Source organism: Microcebus murinus, chromosome 14, assembly GCF_040939455.1.
Source record: "Microcebus murinus isolate Inina chromosome 14, M.murinus_Inina_mat1.0, whole genome shotgun sequence".
NCBI lineage: Eukaryota > Metazoa > Chordata > Mammalia > Primates > Cheirogaleidae > Microcebus > Microcebus murinus.
The window spans coordinates 59,613,799-59,626,286 of NC_134117.1; the positions used below are offsets into that span (position 1 = coordinate 59,613,799).

Sequence of the window (12,488 nt, forward strand, 5' to 3'; positions counted from 1 at the left end):
ACAACAAATAAGTAGTTATTTGCTTCCCTTCCCTCCCTTTTAACTTCCTAATCTATAGTTATTCTAATATTCTTAGGAAGCTCACTTTTCTTTCCTAGTTTACAGAAAAGAAAGGGGAATGTCTAAGTCACTTATCTAGCGGATAATTATGAATTAGTAAGTGCAAGGAACTAGATACTACAAATTTAGAGTTGCAGAGCTCAATCATTTGCAAAAATTAAAATTCACTGTATAAAAAACCGACCAGCTGCCTTAATAATGCAAAGATATTTAAATAAGAAACTGCAATTCAACTTTCAAATGTTTTATTTTTGGTGTTTTAAACATTTTAATACAACAAAGATATAAAATAATATATATTAGTTAAATCTGGATTTAATTTAGAATCAAGATATTTACTTATGTACAATACTGTGCTTCAAGGTATGGCTACCACAGGAACTTTCACATCTTCAGATAATACTAGTTCCTCTGTGGATAAGGAGACATTTAGGTAGAATTCTCAAAACAAAACATGCCCATTTTAGTCCAAGCTAGCTTTGCTTCCCCCATTAAATACCAGTTTCCACTTCCTTTGTTCCATATCAGAAATGTCAATACTTCACTGTTGTAATAATTCATACATTCTCTGAATGAAAAATTAAACATTTCAAAGATGACATTACTAACTGATAATGTCACTTGGCTATGTTCAGTTCTCCAGACAGCTCAGTAGTTCAGACTGAAACAGACCTGAAATAACAATGAATTAACACACTGTTCCTTCTGCCACACCAGGCACAAACCTTCCTTATGCTGCAACTGAATAAAAAGTCCTTTGTTTGATTTATGGTAGAATGTATTCTAAAAGCCAACTTATTGTAGCCGAAATGTGGTTTATAGATTTCATAGATATTTGTATCAAACTGATACAAAATTGGTCACATTTTAGTTATTTGAAATTGGTGGCATTTAATCTGGGGGAGTTGAGGGGGCGGACCAAAACCTACTTCCATACTAATTCTAGTCATTCAGAGCTACTCAAACACAGAGAAGAAACAAACAAACAAAAAAACCAACTTGACGTCTTTCCATTCTATTTGGTGACCTGACACATTCTGACCTCTGATGTTACTAACAATTCTCCTTTACAGAGGTATAGGGGTAATTCAGGCTAACCTTTTAACAAATACTAACTGTCTAAACTGCCAAGTAAAGTTGGCATTAAAACTGACATGCTTTGTTGGCTTTGAAACTGTCTAAATGAAACCAATACTGTTTAAGAAAGCAATTGGACTATTCTACTTTTTTTCTTTTTTCTTTTAACACTGTCATTCTTGCCTAAGGACTATTCTACAAGAGAGCTTTCTTGTTTCAAATGCCTGAATACCTCAAAGAACTGACAAATGACTGTACTATAATTATTTTCAGTATGGGATAACCTAAGTCTACAAAAAGACTACCAAATAAATAAATTCATTAAATCAGAGAGTTTAAAACAAGAATATGGTTAACATTCTTTAGCATTTTGGATCTAGAATCCTTTTTTTAAAAGCTTACTATGAAATTAATGGTGAAATCACTGTTTGCTGAATGCAAAGCAGTTTAGTGTTATGAATATGACTTTATGAATAATGAATAACACTTTCCAAACAGACCTTCCTAAAACAGACTGTTTCTTATCAGCTATAAAAGGATTTGGCTCCTCCATTCCCAATTTATAAATTGTAGAACTTTTGGGATTCTTAGTAATAACACTCAGGCAGATATAGGGTAGGAAAAACCACTTACAGGGTCAGAGTTATACTACTAGCAGATCTGTCAGTCAATGGGTTTTTGTCTCTCAATCAATGGGTTTTTCTTGCAAACAGGCCAAACTTATTTAACTGCCTGGTTCTAAGGCTAAGCTCATTGCTTTCTGATTTAAAAGGATATAAAATAAGCCAGAATATGAAAGTTGTATCTTTGCCCTGGCTATTCTGGTGACAGAGAACTATGGAGACAATAGCCATGTTGAGAATTCTGCAGCACAGCCAAAAAAGGTTTCCCCCAATTATTTGGTAATAACAGCCAACTTGCATTTTTTCAAAACAACTCACTCTCTACCAACTTCAATTACCCTTCAGTAACACTACCCTGCCTGGTCTTTAAAAAAAAAAAAAAAAAAAAAACAAAATGAAAGGGGGAAAAAAAGGCAACAGTGTTCCCAGGAACACAGAAAATACTTGCAACATAACCTCCAGTTTGCATCCCCAAACCAAAAACTTTTTGGTTCCTTCTATGCTAAAGTCTCAATTGTATAAGCCTGCAACTGTAGAACCAAATACAAGGTCAAAATATATGTAGACCAAAGGCATGTAGCTTCCCTACCTAGCCACATTCACAACCAAAATGTAAACACAAATACTATCTTCACAATGGTTTAAATTTTAATAAGAAAAAATATATATAAAGATAAAAATATGGAAATTTCTGGACAAAACAAAAAGCAACTAAAATATAGGTTTCCTGTTTAAGAAAAACTGAAAATAATTTTGTCTCAAAGCTTTCCAAGAAAGAGACTGGGAGATGATTAATTTATGTAAACACTGCCTTGTAATAATTAAAATAATAAATTATAAATCTAGCTTACCTTTTTCTCAAAATAGATATGAGTAAATGCAAGGTTGTGAAGTTATTTTACAATCCTCATTGCAGTCTTGTTGTTAGGTACTCTCAATGTCAATACCTTTGCAAAGTCAGTTGCATTTATTTTTCTATTAGGTTCTAGAATAGAATCCATATGAAGGAAAGAAAACTGATGTTAATAACTATTTAATATTTTTTAAGAGACAGGGTCTTGCTATGTTGTCCAAGCTATAGCACAGTGGCTATTCATAGGTGTGATAATAGCATACTACAGTGTCCAGCTCCTAGCTTCAAGCGATCCTCTTGCTTCAGGAAGCTGGGCCTATAGGCATGTGCTACTGTGCCTGGCATACCATTTTTTTGGCAGACAGGGTCTTGGTTTGTCACTCAGGCTGGTCTTGAACACCTGGGGTTCAAGCGATCCTCCTACTTCAGCCTCCCAAGTAGCTGGGATTACAGGTGCAAGCCACCATACCCAGCTTAATATTTTAAAAGTAATGTTGCCATAGGCTTTTTTTAAAAAACATTTTTCCAAAAACCAACATCAGTCCCTCCCTAGCTAAATTCAGTCCTGTTCTGTCATTTGGAAAAAATGATAGTAACACATCTTTTGATCTCAAGGCTCAAATAATTCTAACTAGCATAGGAAACATCCTTCACCTTTTCATGATTATGATATTTCTTTAGATAAGATGTTGGCATTTTTGTTCCTAGCATATGAAAGAATCAATAATTTATTATAAGATTCTGAAGTGTGAGATTTAAAAGCATAATAAAACTTGAATTGCCTTGTGCCACTTTTAAGTGAGAAATAAAAGCCAACCCAAATTGGGGTCATTCAGCACTGGCTGAAACTTGTTTGCATAATTTCCTTTCCTACCCAATTAATTCAGGCTTCTCTATCACTTATACTGGGGTGGGAATATGACTCAAAGTGCAAAAATAAAATATTTCACTCAGATAAGGAAGAAGCAAGCTTCTGCTATATGGCCTAATTTCAGACCTCAGTATCCCAGCACCTTTTCTAACTCCTTATTTTAAAATGGAATGTAAAAACTACACAATTAATATTCTAAGTATCTAAGCTCATTAGTTGGGGTTCAAATGCCAATTCCATAGCCATCCTACTATCATTACTACTACATAAAATCATTAAAAATAAAGTGACAAATGTTATCACAGAGGTGAAATTAAGGTATTAAATTTCTAGTGTTATAAACAGCAGTTAAGTTATATCACTTCCTGACTGCCAAATTAAGATTAGAAAGAATGTATGTACACAATTATATTTAAAAATAAAAAACAACAAAATTTTTTGGATCCAAGTATGCCTGAAACCGTTTACTTCAGATGGCAAAGAATGAGAAATTTCAAAAACCAAAAATTTACATTATGCTTGCAACTTGCTATAAAATTTCTTTTCAGAAGGAGAAAAAATTCTTTGCATGCATACCTCCCTACTTAACGACATAAGAACTTTAACATCTGGTAAAACATTCCTATTTGGCTCATTAAATAACATCATTTAAAAAGCATAAAACTGGGCTGTCATCTAACATCTATAACACAAAATTGTTCCAGGTACCTATACCACTAACATTAAGCCAATTTATTTTTATGGATGCAGCCATGAATACTTACTGATGGTCATACTGAACCCTCAGAACAAAATAGGCACTGCATCATTTTTTGCATCTTTGGTGAAAGATGCTAGCACTATATTTGCATTAATGAGGAGGCTGATGGCATGTTCATCAACACTCTGTCACCTCATGTATGGCCCCTTTCATTCTTCTCTTTTCCAGGCATCCTGGTATGCTCAGTATACTTTTCATAAAGATGGTTCAGAAGGCAAAAACTATTTGTCAATAAAACAGATCACTTTCCAGAGTTGCATTTTTTAAACTAACACAGAGAGTAGTTAAAAAAACAAGTATTGCTCACATGGTAGGGTTTTTTCTTGTGAAGATAATAACAAGCTTCAAAAAATGTTTCTTGACTAGAGTCCTACTGGAAATCAATAAAAATCCCTCAACCAGCAAACTGCTCAAGTTGATTTGCTTAACTTTAATAAGCAAATACTTAACAGGTAAGAGTAACAGCCTGACTTCAATCACAACATTAAGTCTTCCTAAAAAAAAGGGGCAGAAAACATCTACTTAAGCTTTCTGTTCAAACAGCTATGTAAGGACTCTTGAATATTCTTTCTTGCTTTTTGTAATCATAGTCTTGCTCAAACAGGAAACTTTACTTTGTCAACATTTAAGCCAAAAAGCAAGGCATCCAGGAACAACCTAGGGAGAAAAAGTGAAGTTATTCATTTTCAACAACTACTGTATATTTAATCATGAACTCATTACAAAGATACAGTCTTCATCCAATTAGTCTTTTCATTATTGCTGGTTTTGAAAATGGCCAACAATATTCATTAGGTACTGTGCCATTAACATTGCATTCAAAAAAAGAAAACATGGGAAACCAAATCCTTGCTCTCCTACTCTGCTGATATGCTCTGGTATTGGCCAGAGTATGGTAGTACAAAAAGAGTCTTGTTGTGATATAAAAGGCAATAAACACATCAATGGAATAATGTTCATGGGCAGCCAAGATGAAGAAGATTCCAAAGAGGTTGAGAACCCAGGATAAAGTGTGCAAGAAATTCCAGCTTCTTGGTGTATCTAGGAAAAGGACAGAAAGATCATTTTAAAACCGCATTTCTTATAATGCTTCTCAGTCACATGTTTCTTAGGTCAGGCTGTTTTGCCTAGTCTTAGTGGGATTTGACACCTTTCCCACAGCCTCTTCTGAAGCTAGTTATCTAATATGCACAGAAGCACTCAAGAGATACTTACATTCGGTGACAAAGAAATTCAGCATAGTTAGGACGACTGTGTGGCCACTGAACATGTAATCTCCACAAGTGTGAACGCCAGTCAGGGTCATACCAAAGCCACTCCAAATGGCAAAGGCCCGGTGTAATTTCTCCCATACACTGCCATAAATCTATAAAGAAAGCTATGAATTAGTGCTTCAAATGCTTAGGGAGATGGGAGCTTCCCAACATTCACTCCCATTGAAATTCAAATGCTGAATGACTTAGAAATCTAAGATCTAAGCCAAAGCAACCAAGTGCTCAATCTAGGCTACCCTCAAGACTGGGTGGGCAAAGTTTGATAATTAAATGAAATCACTGTAATTCAAATTCCTCTACTACACGTTCCTTTACAATAAAAAGACCAGTATAACACAAAAACATCTCCAACTTTTTAATCCAATATCACAGTAGTGTTTACTTGGCTGTTCTTTTTTTTTTTTTGGAGACAGAGTTTCACTCTTGTTGCCCTGAGTAGAGTGCCATGGCATCAGCCTAGCTCACAGCAACCTCAAATTCCTGGGCTCAAGTGATCCTCCTGTCTCAGCCTCCTGAGTAGCTGGGACCACAGGCATGCGCTCCCACGCCTGGCTATATTTTCTATATATTTTTAGTTGTATAGCTAATCTCCTTCTATTTTTCAGTAGAGACAGGGTCTCACTCTTGCTCAGGCTGGTCTCAAACTCCTGACCTTGAGCGATCCACCCGCCTCGGCCTCCCAGAGTGCTAGGATTACAGGTGTGAGCCACCACGCCTGGCCTGCTTGGCTGTTCTTGCCAATAACAAATAGGCTATGACAAAGATCAATGGCTACCATTCAATATCCATTCTCCCCTTCTTTACTCGTAGCAGAATTTCAAATATATTGAGGTAGCAATGAACTCAACCAAAACATTGCATTTCACAGCCTCCCTTGTAGCCAGATGTGGCCATGTGACTAAGTTCTGTACAGTAAGATGTAAGTAGAAGTATACAGGAGGACCGGGTACGGTGGCTAACGCCTGTAATCCTAACACTCTGGGAGGCCGAGGCAGGAGGATTGCTCCAGGTCAGGAGTTCGAAACCAGCCTGAGCAAGAGTGAGACCCCGTCTCTACTATAAATAGAAAGAAATTAATTGGCCAACTAATATATATAGAAAAAATTAGCCAGGCATGGTGGCACATGCCTGTAGTCCTAGCTACTTGGGAGGCTGAGGCAGGAGGATTGCTTGAGCCCAGGAGTTTGAGGTTGCTGTGAGCTAGGCTGACGCCAAAGGTACTCACTCTAGCCTGGGCAACAAAGCAAGACTCTGTCTCAAAAAAAAAAAAAAAGAAGTATACAGGAGTTCTGGGAAGGCTATTTATAAAGGAAAGAGACAATGGCTTGGAGGAAGTCTTTTCTACCCTTCCACCTTTCCTTCTTCTAGCCTACTCCAGCAGCTATCCTGGATCACAAAGTGGCCTTAAGTATGCAAACCAAGTGGTAGGCTAACAGAGCAGAAAAAGCAGAAAAACAGAAGAATCATGGGGTTTGTTTTTCTTTATGACTCCACAGGTATATTACCAGACCTGGAGTATCTACTTTAAGACTTTTTTTTTTTTTTTAAAGGAGATGGAGTCTTGCTCTGTTGCCCAGGCTGTAATGCAGTAGACCAATCACAGCTCACTGCAGCCTCAAACTCCTAGGTTGAAAAGATCCTTCCGCCTCAGCCTCTCCAGTAGCTGGGATTACAAACGCAAACTACCCTACTGAGTGCAGACTTCTTTTATGAGAGAGAACAAACTACTGGGTGCTTCTTAAACAACAGCCACTTTGAATTTCCAGTTATCAGCAGCCAAACCTAATTCTAACTCTACACATAAGCTTAAAAAGGCAATCCATTTTGAGGAAGAGTTTGAGTGATAGTTGCTTTAAGAAAAAGCAAGGGGGGGGGTGCGGATAGTCACTTAAAAAAAGGCATTTAACATATAACGATAATAATGGCACAAAAAGTTGCTAACATTTTATGTACATTTACTATGTGCAAGACATGCTGCTAAGTGCTTTATGTGTTATTGCATTTAATTTCAACAACAATCCTATGAAGTGATTCAACTGTGCAGATGAGAAAACTGGCTTAGAGAAGTCACACAGCTAGTAAGTAACGTAAGTATGATGTGAACCCAAAGAGTCCAATTCCAAAGCCCTACGTCTTAAAGATTCTACCATGGCTAATGACCAAAAGTCACAACACAACCTTACTAGATACCACAATCTCATTAGAAACCTCACCTACTGATTACACACTCCCCAGCCTTCCCTTTCTGTCTCAGTTGAGGGAAAGAGCGGGAGAAGAGTGTATTATTGGAGAAAAGGAAAGAGAAGGTACTAAACAAATGTTCATGGTTTGGCTCTTCCTTGATCTTTAATGAACATACGGTTAGAAATGTTACTTTTTTTCTTTTCTTGAGATAGGGATGTCTCACTATGTTGTCCAGGGTGATCTTGAACTCCTGAGCTTAAGCAATCCTCCTGCTTCAACCTCCAGAGTATCTGGGCCTACAGATGCATGGCACTGTGCCCAGCTGAGATGTTACTCTTGGAAAAGTAAAAAATCATGTAGCAAAGAGACTGCTAGTAAAATGTCTCAACCAAGGATAGGAAACAAGTGATGCCAGTCAAAAGAAGGCCATTATTCCTCAATTACTCAAGTCTCCCTATCCATTCCCATCTTAAATGTCCCATATATTCTTTCAGAAAAAAAATAAAAACTGAAATACAACAGAGCAGAATGAATAGGATGCTTTGACAAGACAAGGTGTAGAAATTTGCTTTAAGTGTTTCTAAATTTTAAAAAACAGGCATGTTCTTGGTTCTGTCCCCAAACCTCCTACTTCTGGGAATGCAATTTCAAGCAATTAATTTATTACAATGAAAATGCCTTATGGAATTGACTGTAAGGGATTTGATTGCTACTTTCACCTTAACTTTCTATTTTTAATGATCACTGCAAATAATACGGGTCAATAAGTAGGTTAAAATTCAAAGCAATTAACAGTATTTAGGGCAGATTTGAATAGAAATATTCATATATAACCAAATGATAATGAAAAATAATCATTAGAGACAGAAAAGGGGCTTTCCATACCATAGAGGGATGGTATCTAATTTATTTTTGTAGTATATGTTGCAGCCCTATGCACATATAGCCCTCTCTTCAGTGGCTGTCCCACAATTAAATCCCTCAGCTATAGGAAATTCTCTTTTCAGTGTAAAAGGTTTATATTTCTCTTCTTTAAAATCTCCCTACTCGATTAGCATACTATTTGGAGGAAACTGTTCACACCATGTACAGAAACAATTTCAAGATAGATTAAAGATATAAAATGCAAAGAATAAGACCATAAATGTATCAGATACCATCTTTCACTAATCAGAATGAGAGTGCTAGCAAGAGGGTGGAAGAACTGACATGTATACACATTGTTAGTAGTGAAAAACTCACCTCTTCGAGTGGGCATTTTAGCAATATGTATCACATTTTTAAATGTGCATGTCCTTTAATTCCATAATTTTACTTCTAATAATTTATCTTAAGGAGATAATTGAATAAATACAAAAGCACAAATGTATAAGCATGTTTACTACAGCATTATTTATAAATAGTAAAATTTGGAAACAACAAAAATGTACATTTGGAGACTAGTATCCACAACAGAATATTGTGCAGTTATTTTAAAAAAATGAATATAGCTATATGTATTTCTTCAGATAAAATTAAACATACAATTAAGTGAAAAATAAGCTAAAGAACGTCTGCAATATAATCCTATGTTTTGTTAAAAAATATCTATCTATATAATGTGTGAGGGTGTAAGCATGCTTAAAAATGGTCTGTAGTTCGGCATGGTGGCTCACGCCTGTAATCCCAGCACCGTGGGAGGCCAAGGCAGGAGGATCCCTTGAGCCCAGGAGTTCACGGCTGCAGTGAGCTATGATCATGCCACTGCACTATAGTTTGGGCAACCAATAAACAAACAAAAACCTGGTCTGTATGGCTATATATACAATTGTTAACAGTTATAGGGTGGGGTGAAAAAGGGGAATTATGTGAGTTTTTACTTTTTACTATGTAAAACTTGAATTTTTTCAAGAAGCTTATATAATTTTATAATTAGAAAAATTACTTTTCCTTTCTAGGAAAAAAATAGCTTTTACCTTAAAAATAAAACATTTCCTTTATAGGAAATCCTAATTGGTCATATTAACCCTTCCCCTTTCTTACTGGTCAGCCTAAGCATTCCTAATACCCAGAGAAAGTTTTGTCACCCTTCAGCTCAGGAGTACATTTTTAGCTCTTGATCTCCTTTGGCTGCTTAATCTTCCCTGTTGGCATTTCAGCTATTTGTATTGCAGTTTAAGAACTGAACTTGAATGTTGTTACAAACAACATTAAAATAACAACAAAGGTGTTAACACATAGATTTGAACATTCAGGAACACAGAACTAAAGCATAGAGGCCTAGAAAAGTAGGATAATACACTCTTTTGTCCAAATTTAATGAGTCACAACAACAGCCAATTTTGTACGTAAAGTATAGGTAATTTTCAGGGTCCTTTTTAAAAAGTATTAATAATTCATAATCCTCTGTTTTTGTCCCCATCTACATAATTTCTCCTTTCTCAGTTTAACCAGAAGAGATATCTGCAGTATACCAAAACAACAAGCTATAAAGTATAAAACAAAAACCAAAAATTAGCCATTACTTTGTGTGTCACAGAAAAAGTAAAGTCTAGAATGCTGGATACTATGTTTTTATTTATTTTTTATTTTTTTTTTAAAGACTAGTCAAGTGCAGTAGTGAGGAGGGGAGAAAGTAGTAGAACAAGGAGTTCAATCTGTAACTGACTGTGAACAATCATGTGAGATAACTCACTACCTTCGGACCAGCCTGGATACTATGTTTTAAATGAGATATGGTGTGGTCAAACTGCAACATCTTTTAAAAAGGAATGAAGAAGACAGTGAAGGGACCACAGCATGCCATATGAGGAACTTCAAAGATGCTGAGGATGACAGGAAAGGGAAAAGGTAAGGCAAAATGATAACTGAAAGATACTTTTTTCCTACAGCTCCACAGCATAGAACTATCAATGGACAGAAATAACAAGGAGGTAGATTTTGGCTTAAGATTTTTACCAAATTATTTCTACAGGTTTATTACAAATATTGCAAATACCAAAAAGCACATTTTAAAACCAAAAGCAAAACCTTAGCCCTGTTACATATACTGTGCCATCAACCCACGAAGAACAAGGAGTGATAAAGAAGGTAGCAGGCTACCTTTCCAGTACACTGCAGGTGCTGTCCTGGCACGGAGAGGGAGGTCACAAACATGGTAAAGCAGCGAAGCAAGAATACAGTGCCCATCAGACTACAGAGCCTTCGCAGGAGTATTGACCTGTGAACACAGCGACCAAAAAGAGGGAAAGATCAGAGGAAAACAAAGCCAAAACCTCAGGTATCAAATATTTACTTAAAGGAAGAGCAAGCAAAAAAACCACCAGACTTTTTGAAGAGGATGGAAATCTTAGAGACCATGTGAAACATCACTGTCCAATAGAACTCCCTGCAACGATGGAAATGTTCTACATACTGGCCAATAAGCTATCCACATGTGGCTCTTGAGCACATGAAATGTGACTGGTATGACTGAGAAATCAAATTTTAAATTTTATTTTAGTTAATTTAAATAGCCACATGTGGCTAGTATGTGCCACATTAAACAGTGTAGACCTAAGGTCAGATTCTAAGAGCATTATTTCACTGATAAGAACATATGGCTAAGAGAAAATAAAAGAGTTATATAAGATAGAAGACTAGTAAGCCTGGAGTTAGCCCTGCTACTCATAAGTTATTTATTTATAAAAGGTAAAAATAAACACCTGTGACTCTAGGGTTTTTTTGCTCATTAATAATGCTGAAAACTGGTTAATGATAGTAGCTATCTAATATTCCTTGCAACTTCTCCTAACTTAAACTTAAGCTATGAAATACAAAGCTTTTATAAATTAAAAAATTAAGTTTTATATTAAATATATCAAACAAAATTTTTGAATAACTATCATTTGGGTAAATCATGAACTATATTGTGACATCACTTGTACTGTCATATTATTTCTTTAAATGTGTTAAACCAAAACAGACTAAGATTCTGTTTCGACAGGGTCTATGCTTTATACATTTTCTAACTGCTCCCTTGCCCCAAAAAAGCACTGAACACAAAGCTAGGAATGTTTCAAACTTTAGTGTGCACACCTGGAACAGAGCTTAGGAATTGCATTTTAACAAGCACCCAGGTGATTCAAAGCAAGTGGTACAAACACTTTAAGAAACACTTTCTTCGACTAAGTAAGCATTAACAGTTGCATTTAACTGGCCACTGCTATGCTTTACTAAACATACCAAGGTTTCCTATAAGGTAAAAGACTGTTTTGAAGAATAGATAAATTCAAATCTATAGGATTTTTGTGAGGCAAAATTAACCAGAAAGCAATAGTAACATACATGTTCTTAAACCATCTCTGGTTTTGAGCAACCCAGAATTAAAAATATTGCTGTCAAACAGGACAAAATGGGAGAGAATGAGGTGCAATATGGCCTGAAAGTGTGACAAGAATAACAATCATCAACCTTTCTTTTCACCTTCAAAGCACTGAAATAACTGCTGCTTAGGACCTAAAGCCCTTGACTGTGGTTTACCTCAAGCACTTCCTAGTAAGGACAAAGAATCAAAAACTCAAGAAAGTGCCCTTATTCTTCTGCAGTGTTGCAAAGACAATGGACATCGGATATCTGCAAATTTTATCTTTAAATTTTTTCCTCACTATGCCTATTTTTTTTACTTAAATCAAGTAATTTCCCCCATCAAACTAGGCAAGGAGCTCCCCTTTATGCTTTTTTTTTAATTAAAAAAAATTCTCTTTATATTTTTGGTGAAAGTGCTAAGAAGCACTTTCCCTATTTAGCAACATCCTATACCACCTAA

General features: G+C 35.9%; 1 protein-coding gene across 2 annotated transcripts in view; it reads right to left on the bottom strand.

Annotated features, from left to right (window-relative positions):
- Nucleotides 1-288: 288 nt before the first annotated feature.
- Nucleotides 289-12,488, bottom strand: part of SAMD8 (sterile alpha motif domain containing 8) — a 55,645-nt gene continuing 43,445 nt past the window's right edge. For both annotated transcript variants that reach the window (XM_076010122.1, XM_012755573.3), the window contains exons 4-6: nucleotides 10,784-10,901; nucleotides 5,460-5,610; nucleotides 289-5,285 (exon numbers count right to left, since the gene is read on the bottom strand). In XM_076010122.1, the coding sequence (XP_075866237.1) occupies nucleotides 4,981-5,285; nucleotides 5,460-5,610; nucleotides 10,784-10,901 (574 nt within the window). In that variant the 3' untranslated portion in view covers nucleotides 289-4,980. The remainder of the gene's footprint in view (nucleotides 5,286-5,459; nucleotides 5,611-10,783; nucleotides 10,902-12,488) is intronic.